This window comes from Episyrphus balteatus, chromosome 2, assembly GCF_945859705.1.
Source record: "Episyrphus balteatus chromosome 2, idEpiBalt1.1, whole genome shotgun sequence".
NCBI classification, from domain to species: Eukaryota; Metazoa; Arthropoda; class Insecta; order Diptera; family Syrphidae; genus Episyrphus; species Episyrphus balteatus.
In genome coordinates, this window is record NC_079135.1 from 65,706,528 (window position 1) to 65,723,053 (window position 16,526).

Sequence of the window (16,526 nt, forward strand, 5' to 3'; positions counted from 1 at the left end):
GAGCAAATTTGCTCCACTTTTGAGGGAAAAAAATAATCTACTCCAACGCTCCGATTTTTAAGAATTTACTCCACTTTTTCCACACAGAAAAATCGTTTTTTGAACTAACTTTGCTTACCAGATTGGAATGTTTTAAATCGAATTTTTGTTTATTTTAGAATTACAAACACATTTTTGTAACCACCACTTGCATTAATGAGGCTAATAAAACAATATAAATTGATCCAAGGTGAATTAATCACAAAATAGTTCTTTTTTATGAATTGAATTGACTTTAATTTAATTCTTAATTGTTTTTTATTAAAAAAAAATTCCTTAAAGGTAAAGATTTTTTTGTTTCAAATCTACTCCGGAAATTTTGCATTTGCTCCACTTTTTTTTCAAATTTGCTCCAAAACTTTATGACCGAGTTTCGAACCCTGAACAACAACAACACCTACAACAACAATAACAAAACCAACAATCAAAAAAAATAACACCAAAATAATAAATAGCAAAACTAATGTGTTACTCTCATGTTACATGTAAGTAACATGCACTGCCTATGACATAGGCATCATATTATCTTTCAATTGAGCCATCGAAGCCTAAAAAAATATTTAATGGAATATTTTTTACCAATTTTTAAAAATATGTTACATGAGAGTAACGCTGGGTCCGAAAGGGTTAGTAATTGTAACGAAAATTTTAAGACCTATTGCGTATCGAAACAATCGAAATTACACGTCAACATGCGGTTGACTTTCTTTCTTCTTTCAATTATCACGAAACTACATTTTTTGACCTGATACCTTCGAGATCTCGGAAACTGCTCATCCGATTGCTTTCAATCATGCCTATTAGTGAATTCGCGCCCGGGGAGTTGACTGGATTCGCGGTAGATTCGCATTCGCGATATTTTGTTATTAGTGAATTCTACGAATGAACTGTATAATCGACTCCTGTGTCTACGTTCTGTAACATAGTCGAGAGCTTCTCGCATCGAAAAATTGTGAAACTACTCGATCCGCAACCAAATCAAATTTCAATCTGTGAACTCCCTGGGACGAACTGTATTATCGATCCACGAAAACACACTAAACTGCTTACCGACATATGTCATTGTCGACACTTACATAGCCAAATGTCATTCTATCTATCATTCGTTTCGGTAATACAAAATCTTGTGAAAGTGACTCTCACTCCCGCCGCCGCCGCAGTTCATCTGCGTCTTCGGTAATAGGCATGAATATCTACTATGTAGCGTAGGATTTTTTTTCATATCCAACACAACTACCAGCATCAACTCAATACCAAAATCATTACCAGCGACAACAACACCAATATACGAACACTAATACAAACAACATCAACAAGGACATATGAACATCAACACCAACCGCAATTAGTATTAATGAGATCACAGTTTACTAAAATTAAGTTACTATTCGAGTTGAATTAAAATTATTACAGTTTTAAGATAGCACGATAAAAGCTTCATACAAATTTCGTAGGGCAAAGTTTACATTGTCACTGGATTGGGAACATTGGGGAACCTAAAGGATCGACATCAAGGAATTCATCTTCCAATATTTAGTTACGTATGCTAAATTAATAAAATCATAAAACCACTATTTTATGCACCTTGTATGCATAAAATAGAGCATAAAGCCTGGTACGCAGCTCGCGCTTAATTTTAGCTCCCATATAAATTATCGAAAATTTGTATCTGAGCTAAAATGGATCCCATACAAATTATCGATAACTTGTATGGGAATTTTATCTCAGCTAAAATTTAGCGCGAGCAGCGTACCAGGCTTAAAGCTCCTCGGATAAACTTGGCGCAGGTCAACTCGTCCGACTTGCTCGACATCTTGATTGCAATTGCAACTGAAATTACACTCGTCAGTGTATTTCCTTATGGGACATACGACAAACGTTCACTGAAATTCCAGTAAAATATTGTTGTATGTGTAGCAAAAACAGCACATACGACAATTATTTACCGAACGAAGAAAAACACAGATTTTGTATGAAAAAATTGTAGTATGTGATAGTTTTTGTCGTATGTGCACGTTTTCTGTGCACTTACGACAAAAAGCTACTGAAAATGTTTGTAAACCTACACATACGACAAAATGCATAGCGATTATCTCGGAAACGGATACAGATATCGAAAAACGGATTTCACAGAATGAAAGAAAAAAAAATCAATTAGCAAAACTGCATTCAAATCTCAAAACCTCAATTTTGCACTTACGACAATATTTTATTGAGGCGACGAAATGCAAATTATACAAAATTTATTTTCACAGTGTTAAGTTGCTTTGTCAAGTATTTTGAGAAGGAAAAATTAAGATAAATGCAAATTAGGTATACAAAATTTATTGAATAATCACATAATTTTTTTTTTGTGAATAATATGAACAAAAAATGAAATTATTGGATTTATGAAATTTAGATTTGAGCGATTGGATTTAAAATAAACTTTAATCCAAACTAAATCCAGAGGGAATAATATGGCCGTAAATCTCGGAATTAGAGTAGGTGGAAATGTAGTATAAATCCGAGATTTAGCTAAGTAGATTTAGAATAAATCTCAAGATATATTCCAAATCTGGGATTGAGTGTAGGTGAAAATCTTGGATTTAGAATAGGTGAACCTAAGTCCGCGATTTAGCGAAGTAGATTTAGAATAAATCTCGAGATTTATTCTAAATCTACTTAGCTAAATCGCGGATTTAGGGTATGTGGAAACGTAGTATTTACTTTTAAAAAAACGCCTAAAAGGCGTTTTTCTTTTTTAGTTCAGAACAGAGCCGGAACTGTCAAACAAAAATGTATGTTTCTTTTTTCGTTCTGAACGTGTTCTGAGCTTCTTCAGAGCATGCTCGATAGGCTAAAAAAGAAAAACGCCTATATAGATCATTGCTTTAAATTTATCTGGTCTAATATGGGCCCAAGTTTTCTAATTTCGTTTTCTACTGTACCAACCAGTATTCACTCGTTACTTTAATTTGAATTCGTTTTTTTTGTTCAATAAATTTTTTGTGTACTAATGAATTAGTTCAATTGTACTAAAAAGATAAGAAACATGGCTGCCATGAACTGACTTGGCTCGACGAGTCTTTTTTAAAAAAGTAAATTTTATCTGTTGCTTCTAAACTTACTAAATAACTGTTTTGTAATTCCTTTCCATAAATAAATTATCAATCAAATAATCTAGTTTTCAATTATTTAATTGTTTGTTTAAATACATTTCGTATATATGCATGTAAAACAAAAAACATGAATGAAAGCGTCGTGTCATAAGTTTTCTTTTTTTTTTTTTCTTAATGTCGGTACTTCGTCTGTTCCGTCGTCGATGTCGTCGTCGTTGAGAGAACCAAATCATGGAAAAGTAAAAAATAAACGGACGAACGAACCACAAAAAAAAAAAACGACCAAAGTGTGCAGTGAAAAGATTTCCGACATGAAAATATATTTAAAAAAAATATGTATTTAGTCAAAATAATTTCCTCTCAAACTTTAGGATAAATAATATTTTTGATTTTATTTGCTTCCAACATAAAAAACATTTGTGTTTTTTTTTTTTTAAACAAAAAAGATCTTTTTCTTAAATGTTTTATCTGAAAAAAAAAAAAAAAAAATAATAAATAAAACAAAAATTGTCATCTCTTTGTTAAATGAAAAAATGTTCATGTGAAATCCGGAAAAAGAAAAATGTGTATGTACATTGTACATACGTACGTACTAAACCAAGACCCAGAGTGAGAACCGCTTGTAAAGTTTGACCAACATGTGACCTCATTTTTATGATAAATTTTGTCCGTCGTGCAACAAACCATTAAAAAAATTTCCAATTGCAATTATTATTGTTAGAAGTAAAAAAAAAAAAAAAACTACTTTACTCCGCCTTTGTGACTAGCACTAGGCTGGGTTTGTCAGCAGTAGCATGAGCATCATAGAATAGTGCAAGTTTCAGCAACAACAATCTTATAATTTAGCTCCTCAAAAATTGATCATACACCACGCATCATTTATATTGCAACAAGAGAGGAGCATATAGCGGCAGCAAAAGGAATATAAGGGCAAAATAATATGGAAAAAAATGTGATAAATATCCTCCATACACATTGGATAATGGTGTTTTTTTTTTTTTGCTTTATTTCGCTTATATGTCACGGAAAAAAATTCTTAAAATAAAAATTCCTTGCGATGAGCTGCTACTCCACTTGCACTATTCTGTTGCTGTTGCTCATTGCTGTGCTGCTTTGGCTGCGAATGCGAATATGCTTAAAATATTGATAGCATAGATCAGTGTTGTTATATAATTTATTTTTGCGTTTGAAAATTAATGTCAAAATGTACTTACAAATTAGGTGTGTTCAAAGATGCAATCATTACAACAGGGCAGAATAGAATAGTTTCATGATAATAGGTGTGTTTTTTATTACCACCGGGCTTAACTGGACAAATAAAACGCAGTCGGGGCTAAGCATTTTACATGTTAAATACAACAACACCTTAGCCCCGTGGGCTTACTTGTTAGGCCCGGAGATTTCTCTGGGCTTAACGTTTTGAACAGTTTTAAATCTGTGCTACCAAACTATTTTTTTCAAAAGTTGTTTAGAATTTGTTTAACCCTTTCGGACCCAGCGTTACTCTCATGTAACATTTTTTTAAAAATTCGTAAAAAATATTAAATTAAACAATTCTTTAGGTTTCAATGGCTTAATTGAAAGATAATAATGCCTAGTTACTGGATTATTACAAAAAGTTAGTCAAATATCAGACCTTAAATTTTTTTTTAAATCGAAAAAGGGACTGAAATTTCCTTTTTTTTTTTTTTGCAAAAAAAAAAATTTTTTTATATATGGTCATAGTTTTGAAAAAAAGATATAAAAAATGGTAATGCAGAAAGTGTTTGGTTTTTTTGCTTAGAAGAAGTAGCATACATTATAGTTTCATAAAAAATTATTTTCTCAGTTCTCCGACTTTCTTTGGTGTTCATAGGCAGTGCATCTTACTTACATGTAACATGAGAATAATATATTAGTTTTGCTATGTATTATTTTGGAAAATAACTTTTTGCTATTCATATTTCTTAGTTGTGATGTTTTTGACCCGATAATACCGAAAAAACATTTTTTAATATTGATTTTCATAGCTTGGGTTCGAAAGGGTTAAAAACGTGAAAACTCACTTTTGGAGTGACAAAATGTATTTAACTAGTTTTAGTAGCATACATTTTTGTGTCTCTTTGTAAAACATACAAGAAAAATGCAAGAAATACCCTAAAGCAAAAAAATAACAACTCTAAATTTTTGTTGTGTCTGCTGTTTTCGGAACATTCAATATGCAGTGCTGCCAAGATTTCAGGTTAAGCCCCGAGGCGTTTTTTTTGTCCAGTTAAGACCGGTGGTAATAAAAAACACACCTAATAGCTCCGTTCCATTGGAGGTGGTAGTTTACTCGTGAGTAGAAATCTAGTACAACAACTACACATTTCTATCCCCTCGAGTAGAAGATCGTGTGTTAACTGTAGTACTAGATCTACTCATGAGTAAACTTCCACCTCCAATGGAGAACTTGTAGCTAATGTCATATCTGGGCTGGTGAAGATGTAAACAAACATTTTTTTGTACTGGAAAATAACTTTTGTTGTAATTTATCATTGGAAAAAATGTTTGTTTCGGTCTTCACCAGTGCAGGTTAACCAATGAGAAAGAAGTTCTTCTAGTACTTTTACTCGTGAAAAGCCCATGGAATGGGGCTAATAATAGCCCTGTTCCATTCGAAGTGGTAGTCTAATAATAGTAGATGTTTTGGTAAATCTAGTACTATCATCTACTCATGCTCTTCTTCTCGAGTAGATACGGTTTGTATTGAATTTGTTGGGAGTGCGTTCCATTGAAAGTCGCTAGTAAACTACTAGTAGTACCTTGCCACCTCCTAAATGAACAGGGTTAACAACCGCGGTAGTAGACTTCTCATCAATAGAAATCTAGTACAACAGCTCCACATTCCTATCTACTTGAGCAGATCAGGTGTTGGTTGTAGTACTAGATCTACTAATCCACTAATGAATGAGTAGACTACAAAAATAAAAAATGTAGGACCACGATTAGGGGTTCACATTAGTTCTGGGACATAGGGACACAACAGAAGAGTTTCTTGAGAAGTTTCTTGACAACAATCAATCTTGAACTCATGATATACACTCCAATTACGATTGTCAACTATCAATTGATAGTTGATAAAAAATAACGTTCGATCTCTTTTTATCTAATTTGCAAAAAACAAAGAACGGTTATTATTTGAAATGTAATTGAAAAAATTCCATTAAAAATTGACCAGTTTTCCCCCATAAGATCAAATTTCAGAATTTATCAACTATCAATTGATAGTTGACAATTGTAATAGGTGTGATATTTTACAGTTTTCACGAATCTGATCTGAATCAAAAGCAAGAACAAAAAATCCTGTTCAAATTTATTCTAGACAGCATCAATGAACAGAAAACCACAGACCTAATTAAACACAAGAAGCACACCTTTTCTGTTCTGAACCCGTTGAACACATTATATTAATTTAGTTGAATAATGTATATAGTACAGGGCAGAACAGTGTCGTGAAAACGTTAGAGCAAACACATTTGAAAGTTCTCACGAATCTTTTCAAAACTGTTCTAACTCAATAGGAAAAACAGAAAATAATGTTCTTATCATTGAACGTTAAAAAGCTTTATTTTTCTTTTCCGAACAGTCAGTACCTACAGCAAAAACTTAAACAATGGAATTCGCTTCGTCTGCTCCTATTAGAAGAAATTCTCCAAGATCTGGGGTAGCCAGGGACTGGCTCAAATTGCCTTCAAACTATTTCAAAAACTTAAAACCATGTCAAAAATGTGTGACAAAAATCATTTATAACAGGGTGGAAACAGAGTATAATACATAATAGATTCCACAAAATCTGTCATTTCATTCCGAGCGATTTGACAAGTGCTTATACTTGAATTTTTTTTAGAAGTGGTTCCAAAACTTCACACATTTGTTATGTATCAGGTTTTGAGGTTATGAACACATTTATTTGATTTTCTGATACAAAAAAAAAATCCATCTCACTTTGCGCGAATCGCGTACTGGCTATGATAACAGCCAAGTCTAAATCGGACTTGGTGTCGCAAAGTTTATGCTTTCCAACTGAGCTTGCAAAAATACCTTTCTTCCTAGCTTGGCATTAACACCACCCAAGACAATTTTAATGTTATAGCTAGAGATTTTTTCGTTGATACTACCTTTGGTGGTATCGCCTTTTTCTTCCGTGAAGCGGGAGCCAAACGCTGGACTCGGAAAACAATTGAAATTTTGATCAAGTAGTTAACTTCAAATTTGTTGACCAACTTACTCTGGATATCAATCTCTTCTCGGGTGTTCACGTCAAAATACTCTTTACCATAGAATTTTCAATTGGGGATCTATCCCTTTTTTTTCCGCTTATTTTTACAAATTTAAGTTTTGAGTAGCATTTTCTTTTTTTTTATTTATACCTAGAACGTAAAAAGAAGAAAATGCTACTCAAAACTTAAATTTGTTTCCCATCATGATCGTTAATCCCTCACCGCCCTCAGTTTTCCCAAATCAAACAATAATGACCTTGCATAAAGTTAAAATATTTTTGATAATATAATTGCAGGAATAAAATTTCTTTCACACTATATAACAACACTGGCATAGACTGTGAGGCTATATACATAAATACAACAGTAGAAATATATATTTATTTTTCTACTTGCTTGTAATTTTTTTTTACGTGACTCATTTAAAGAAATGATTTCCAGTTTATATGCGATAGAGGGTGAAAATAAATCATAACTAGCGGTTGAAGAACAAAAAAAAAGTAAACCTCCCTTTCTCACAGAAAAGAAAACATTTTCGAAATACCTAATAATAAATAAAAAAAAAGAAAAAACATTAAAACGAATAAACAGACAGCTAAAAAAAAAATCCCGAATAATCAAATGAGATGTGAGAAAAGGAAAACGCATGGAATATAAACATTGTTGTTGACCACCACCCACTCAGTGTAAAAATGTGTTTTTTTTTCTTGTTTGTTAATAAATGTTTAATATAATTGTTGTTGTTTTATTATTTTCTAGTTGTTCCTGATTCGTTCAGTGATCGACCACACCGCCGGTGTAACGAAAAAAGAGAAGAAAAAAAAGTGCATGAAAGCTTGAGTTTAAATATTACATAAAACCAAAACAACAACAACACTTGAAAAAATGATTCCAAGTGATTTAACTTTGTGAACAACAGCAAACAAAATTATAAACAATTCTGTGAAAAAAATTGATAAAAATGCAATCTGTGGAAGTCAACAGTGATTGTTCGAGATACATTCTGCAGGTAATTTGTTTTTAAGAATGAACATTTTTTTTTGTTTTGTTTATAATTTTTGTCAGAAGAGATATACTTAATTTATGTTTAATATACAGTTTGTATATACATATTTAGGTGTTGAGTAGAGGAGTGTATGCGTTTGTGTGTGTGTTTTATATTTATCTTGGAGGGATTTTAATAAAATTGAATTTACAATAATTTTGTTGTCACTCTTAGTTAAATTTAATGAGTTTGGCATAGTAGGAGAATAAGTTCTAAGATTATTGTGATTCATGATTTAAAGTACTTATAAAATTTGCTTGTCATAGGTATATGCACATCTATTAATATATACATATACGATTTTTTTTTTCTTAATTTTAAATGATTCATTCTGATTTTGACATTCGAAAGAAATGCTTTATAGGGGAGAGTTTATACATGTCATGGTGCCCTTATCCTCGAAAACCGTCTTTGAGATTAGACAAATATGTGATAATTACAGTAGCTATGTGTGAACAGGGTCTAATATATAAAGAACGGTGTTTTTGTGGCAAAACTAACTGCAGTAGAATTTCCAAACATCAACATTATAAAGCGTTTTATATACACGCACTTAGATAAAGAAAATCAGAAACTAGTATACTTTGTTAATATTCTGTCCGCAGATGGATTTAGCTGGTCCAATGCTTATTAAAATTGTTAATTTTTTAATGCTAACAGGTCTCTTTCCTGAAACGTGGAAAGAATCTATAGTTACTCCTATCGAAAAAATAAAAGGAACAGACAAAAGCGAAAACTTCCGACCAATCAACGCTCTCCCAGTATACGAAAAGGTCATTGAAAAAATAGTTCATTCATAACTTGAAGATTATTTCGAAGAAAACAACTTACTACTGAAGAACCAATCTGGTTTTCGAAAAAAACATTTATGCGAGTCCGCGCTAAATAATGTACTTATGAGTTGGAAAGAGGAGATAGCTGAGAAGACCTAAAAAGAGCTTTTGAGACAATAAATCGAAAAATACTATTGGATAAACTAAGAGGCTATGGTGTTAGAGAAGAAAAGCAGAAATGGTTTAACTCCTACCTATCCAACAGAACAAAAAAAACATCAGTGAATGGAGTTTTGTCAAACAGCGTCGAATGTCGAAACAATCTACGGAGTTCGCCAGGGATCTGTTTTAGGCGTACTGCTATTCATCATATACATCAACGACATCAAAGAAGTTATTATCAATTCTCAAATTGTGCTTTTGTCGATGATGCATTTATTTTCATATCGGGAAAAAACGCCGAAGATTGCACAAAACATTAACAAGAAGACCTCAAAAGAATCAGCGAATGGTTGAAAGCTAACAAATTTAAACTTAATGTGGCAAAATCGAAGTGTATGGCCTTTAAATATAACATCGACTTGAACCTGGAGATTGACAACAAAAAGATAGAACAAGTGCAAATAATAAAATGTTTAGGTATAGTTATAGATAGCAAATTAAAGTTTAATACGCATATTGATTATTTAGTCAAAAAAATGGATTTTTTAACAGAATAAGAAACAAATTATCTATAATGTGTGCAATCAATATTTATAATGTCATGTTAAAACCTCACTTCGAGTATTGTTCGTCAATTTTGTATCTTTGTTCTAATTCTGAATTGTTAAAATTACAACGGTTACAAAACAAATCTATGCGAATTATGCGAACAATGCTTGAGATGCTTCAATGGATGAATGTAAAGCAAAGAATTTTTGTTAATGTATTATGTTTTGTGTTTAAAATTAAAAACAATTTACTTCCTAACTAGGTATTTAAGTAAATATTTGAGATATGTTGGCCAATCGCAGCCTTATGAGCTAAGAAATAGAGAAGATTTTAGACTTCCTCATTATGTAGAAAATCTTACACAAAATAGCATTTTGTATAAATGTTGACATTTATTCAATTCACTTCCTTATGAAGCTAAAAATGAAACAAACTTCAAAAATTTTAAAAGATATGTAACTGAATTCATCAAATGTAACTATACTTAAGAATGTAAAAATTGTATATACATAGAATTTAAGTTTAATATTATTATAAATTTGGAATTTTAATAGCAGAGTTCTGCTAAATAAATAAACTAAACTAAATTTGTATGGGCAGCTAAGTGTTGTTTTTGTAAAACATGTAAACTCCTACTGCAGATACGGTTAGCTATACCAAATAATATAAAAACAAACATGCCTCTTCACCATTGCTAGCACGATCAAATGACAGGATCTATGAAAACTTATCTATTCCAACTAATAAATTCTATACAAAGATCTTAAGATTTATGGCCCTGTGGTCATTTCAGACTTATCTCTTGTAAAGAAAGAAGTACCCATCACTGTAGTGAAATGGATCGATGAAATACTAAGCACAAGATGAGCTTAGGTAAAGGTCGAATCGGCTAAAGTGAAATTTAATAGCTGACAGTCATATTGCACAAGTTTGGTGCATTTTGACTGTCAACTATCAAATATCAACTTAGCCGATTCGGCCTCAGGTCTTATTGTACAAACTATCATAACAACTAGATGTTCTCAGGGACGGGTTCTTTCACCCTTGCTGTGGAGTATTGTTGTAGATGGGCTACTAGAAATTCTGACTTCCCATAGTATACGCACTCTCGGTTTTGCACTTAAGATCAATCCTACCAAGACAGAAACAATGCCATTTACAAACAAAAATAGACTTCTACTTCGTATGAAGCCTATAAGGTAAGCTGGAGATGTAACAGAAACATTAGATAGTAAACTCCTCTAGAACAAACATTTAGAAATAGCCGTTAGAAAAGCCACGAAATCCTTAATGTAAAAAATAAAAAAGCAATTCAGGGACTGAAAACCACACATCATTAGGTACCTTTGCTTTGCACAAAAAAAAAATTATCTTGCCACAACTAGAAAATCACTAGATAAAGTGCAAAGATTCGCATGTGTCTGCATCACCGAGACAATGAGAAAATGCCCTACAAGGCAATTGAAAGTGATGATAAGAAAGCCATCGTGAGGTTTGCCAAGAAAGGAACTGGAAAATGCTTAATGTAACAGAGAAAGACACTTCATCTTCTCAGAAGAAAACTTCCTCAACTTTCCATGAGATGCCATGGTCACAAACTATAACTTTGTGAAAAACTACAAAATACACCTTAGTAGTAAAAAAGAATGCGAAGTTGAATCTATTAACTACTCATTTAAAACACCATCAGATGGTATACGGACGGATCGAGAACAGCGAAAGGTTGAGGTGGAGGCGTTTTTGGGCCTAGTAACTAATGGGTATCCAGGAGAATCAGGAGGCGGATTCTATAGCATAAGCGAAAGCAATTTCCAACCCTATTGCGGAAGAGTAGAAAACCTAATTAAAAATAAAATAATAAAAGATGAGGAGACCAGAAGAGTACAAGACTGCGCAAAACTGAAACAGGACAAAATGGTTCTCGGAAACTACGACCAAGAGCATTTCAAATCCTGTATCAACTTGAGTAAGAATAACTTCAGGATAATCGCAGGTCTCATTACGGTTCAAGGCAAGCTAAAAGGTACATAAATATTTTGGGCCTAGTAAATAGTGCAACATGTAGATTTGGCAATGAACACGAAGAAACACCAGGCCACATTCGGGGCCGCTGCAATGCACTAATGCATCAAAGATTAAAGCACCTGGGCTGCCACCAGGCCGAAGAGGAACAATAAGACTCTAAAGAAACCCCAAATACTCCATTTTCTGAAAGGAATTAAGTTAGAGGCGGAGCTGCAATATGAAGAGCCAACTCAGCCGGTTTTAAAGGGAGACATAACAGATCTTAAAGGTCGCAATGCATTTTACACCCCTAAATATCAATCAATCATCATCTATGCCAAACAATCACAGCACTTTTCATAAAAATGTGTCAATTCTAATAGACCGAGAGCTGGAATCCAATTTTTTCGCGAGAGGTAACCGATTCATATTAATATTACAAGGAGGTGTTTATATCGATAACAAACATGTTAGTCTGCCGATTTGTGTGTGTGCCGATTCTTTTCAAACAATAATTCAGAATTTATCTGCGCAATAAGAAACAAGATAGTAAAGAGGCCTATGAAAATTAAACCTATTTGGATTTCAGACTTTCAACAAAGCACCAGTGCTTACATTTAATACATTTACCACTAAAATAACTAAAAACATTAATACGTTTATAATGCAACCATCAATCTAAATCACCTTCTCGAATTTTCAAAAAACAACAAAATAGTTTTTTTTCATATCCAATATTTTGACAAAGAAATTGGTTTCAGTTTCCATTCTTTGGAAGGAAATGCCTTTCTCCTTATCCGGCAAATTAAGGAAAATTATTTTGGTGAAAAATAAAAAATCTTACACTGATATTGTTGAGGGCCAACAGACTAGTTTTTCTTTCCATTATCTGGAGGGCAATGCCTTGCTCCTTAGCCGGCAAATAAAGGAAAATTATTGTGGTTTTGTTTAATCTCAAATTTGAAGGCGAACGAAATTAAAATTTTATTAAATGATTTCAAGGCAAAGTAATGTTTGTTTAAAACAATTTTGCTTTACACCGCTACAAAAACGATTAATATGAGTTCGTTTCTGGAAGTATTTCTTCTCGAGCATTTTGCTGTTACAACTTAAAAATGCATCATGCCTTTTTTCCAAAGTTTCTGGTAAAGTCGTCAAGTTAACAATCCATCGTATTTTGCGAACATTTTTTGATTTCTTCTAAAATCGAGTCCTCTTCACAATCACCCTTGATATGAACCTCAGATATATTTGTTTCCATTGCTTTCATTTTGCCATGCCATCTTTTAAGGGATAGCGAATACTTTTTGCCAAGTTTATAAAAAACTTACCATGTACACATAAAATTTAATTGAATCACTTTCAAGTTTCTATGATTGTGATGAGTCAGATGCTGAAAATAAAACCGATAAGCGTTTGTGGAAAGACTTATTAATCATAATTCATAAAATTCGTTCGCTTAACTTAGATTTTTTAAGAATTTTTCGTTCTATTTCATCTTATTGACAATGATAACTTCAAAAACTTTCTAAATGGGCCTATTCATTTATATTATATATAAGGTGTTTCAGCTGCAGTTTGAGCTGCAGTAAGCACCAAGTTTTGCCGACGATAAAATCAACTACATATTTCTACGCAGTCAAATAATCCGCAAAATTAAAATTAGAACGTTTTAATTACGCCAAAATATTTTTTTAAAGTAAGCAGCAATGAGAGTTAATAATTATAATAAATTTTGAACTGTGTGTTTTTCCTACTGACATAATTTTTATTATAAACGATTGAATGCGGAATTTGAAGCACATAGCGCCATCATAAGCAAGTAAATAAACGACTGTTTTATATTATTTCAATTTTTCCCTATGCAGCGATCTGTAAAGATCGCTTTAACCAGTCCCTAATTCTTAGATTAAAAAATAGTCAGATGCATATGAATAGATTTTAGTAAAACAAAATCCCACAATTAAATAAATTAATTACTCTCTTTCCATTGTTTGGTAAGCTTGTTAACTATTTCTCACCTGGAAGTTTTTAATATGTACTTGATGTACTTGAAGCTTTCTTGCCTTCATTGGGTGTTTAATTTTATTGATATGTATTAGAATTGCTCTAAGTGTGTAAATTATTATTTTCAATGGAATCAATATTCGATTAATTGTATTTAAATTCTGTCCGTAGCACTAAAATCAACGAAACACCATAAAAACCACAATAAAACCCTTTAAACAAAATGTGCATTTCAGTTAATATGGAAAAATCTAACAACAAAAGAAACTCCACCTAGGATTTGATGCAGTTTTGAAGAGGGGTTTATTTTCAGTGTAAATCTCAGTTTACTTAATTTTTTGTTGGGTGGGACATCCGCTTTTTAAAAAAAGCACAGAAAATTTGCTTGATTTTTTCGGTTCGAAAATACGACTATCTTTCTTTCTCCCATATCTCATTTCCTCATGCGAGCTATACTTTCTGAGTTACATCGCCGTAAAAACCTGTGTTTTTTAATGTTTTTTTTCCCGAAAAAGTAATGTTGGAAAAAATTAAAAATAACATGCTCTAACCCTTATAGTATAGCCCATTAAAGAAAAAAAGACATCAAGGGGCACGGTAATGCCCAGCCAAGTTCTCTAGCAACTTCGGCACTACACCCTTATTTACAGGAAACAACTCAGGCCATTTTCGACCCCCCTCTAACTTCCACACCAAAGATGCTGGAAATTTCAAACTCGCTACATTTGTTGAGCTGGTCAAAACCAAACACCTCGCAAAATTTAAGCCTCCTACGATAAGTAGTTTCTGAGATATAGGGCTTTAAAAATCGCAAAAACCGTAACTGACTCACTGACTCACTGACAGATCATCAAAATTATGGAGAACTTCCCGATATCGTAGAAACTTGAAATTTTACACGGTGATAGGACTTGTGGTGTATACAAAGGAAAAAATCGAAAACTTGAGATTTTCAATTCAGGGGGCGTGGCAACCGCCCATTTCCGCTGAATTTTCATAAAATATTATAGAGCACTTCTGATTATCGTAGAATCTTGAAATTTGGTAAAATGGTAGAGCTGGTAGTTTTTACAAAGGAAAAAATTTCAAATTTGAGAATTTCAGCCAGGGGGCGTGGCAATCGCCCATTTCCGCTGAATTTTCATCAAATATTATAGAGTACTTCGGATTATCGTAGAATCTTGAAATTTGGTAGAATGTTAGAGCTGGTTGTTTATACAAATTAAAAAATTTAAAATTTGAGAATTTCAGCCAGGGGGCGTGGCAATCGCCCATTTCCGCTGAATTTTCATCAAATATTATAGAGCATTTCTAACTTTCGTAGAACATTAAAATTTGGTAGAATGGTAGACCTGGTAGTTTATACAAAAAAAAAAAATTTTAAATTTGACAATTTTAGACAAGGGTCGTGGTAGCCGCTCATTTTCTCTGAGCAATACCTTGCAAAAAGTAGTGAAATCACAACAAAAACATTACTGTTAAAAAAGAGCCAAGTTCTCCTATGTTGAAGTTATGCTAGCACAAAAAGTACTGAAATGTAAAAGTGTACCAAGTTCTAAAGCTTGGCTTTAAATTTGTATACATAAAATGTTGATTGTTTACTTGGCAATTTTTCAAATAGCTTTAAAAATCGGTAATTTAAAGAAAAATTGTCAAGAGAACAATCAACATTTTATGTATACAAATTTAAAGCCAAGCTTTAGAACTTGGTACACTTTTACAAAAACCGTACCGGAATTTAGAGAAACTATCTTTAAAAACAACTAGATACTTTTTCTTCTTAAAAGAATCGCTAAAGGGTCCGCACACGTCGGTGGACATAAGCTCTCCTGGTATAGTCGCTTTTCTTCTCGTTCCGAATGGTAATCTATGTGCTTTTCCATATATGCACGGCTCACACAAATTCTGGTCAAGCTTGACTTTGATGCCTAATTCTTTTTCTATTATTTTTTTGACGTGTCTCTTGTCTTGATGTCCAAACCGCTCATGATACAGTTGTAGTGTCGTATCATCTCCAACCACTACATTGAACTGCATATCTGACGCCACTTTCGAAACTATTGGTGTGATCGCTGCCTTGTACAAAGATCCGTTCACATGACGATATCCACGTAATACTATCTTGCCATTAACATCAAGCCAACACTGTGTAGTTGTGGACTTGAAAACACTGTTTCGATTTCGGTCTTGAGCGGCTAGAACAGAAAATAAATTTCTCGAAATAGAAGGTACATACCAAACATCATTCAAGGTCACTTCTTCATTGTTGTGAGTTGATTGGACTTTGATTTTCCCTTTTCCAACAGCTATAAGAGTTTCTTTTCCAGCAGCTTGAATTTGACATGAACTCTCAAATACTTCAAAATCGATAAACCAGTCTCGAGAGTTGGTGACATGTCTTGTAGCACCATTATCGATCCACCAATCCATTGAATTTAGTTCAGTTGCATAGGCATTATTGCAAACAGACACTAAAGATGCATTTGTATCAACAATGTTGCTTCTGCTAAAATTCATGTCTTTTGCTGGTTTTCCTTCAGATAACCACTTCTTGCAATCTCGAACCCAATGACCTCTTTTCTTACAAAAATTACAAATGTATTCT

At 32.8% G+C, this 16,526-nt stretch overlaps 1 protein-coding gene across 12 annotated transcripts in view; it reads left to right on the forward strand.

Annotated features, from left to right (window-relative positions):
• The first annotated feature begins 3,057 nt into the window (after positions 1-3,057).
• Positions 3,058-16,526, forward strand: part of LOC129910747 (unconventional myosin-IXa-like) — a 41,795-nt gene continuing 28,326 nt past the window's right edge. For 2 of the 12 annotated variants that reach the window (XM_055988253.1, XM_055988242.1), the window contains exons 1-3: positions 3,578-3,863; positions 7,823-8,067; positions 8,141-8,390. In XM_055988253.1, coding sequence (XP_055844228.1) covers positions 8,343-8,390 — 48 coding nt within the window. In that variant the 5' untranslated portion in view covers positions 3,578-3,863; positions 7,823-8,067; positions 8,141-8,342. The other 10 variants (XM_055988246.1, XM_055988247.1, XM_055988244.1 and 7 more) reach the window with 10 other exon arrangements.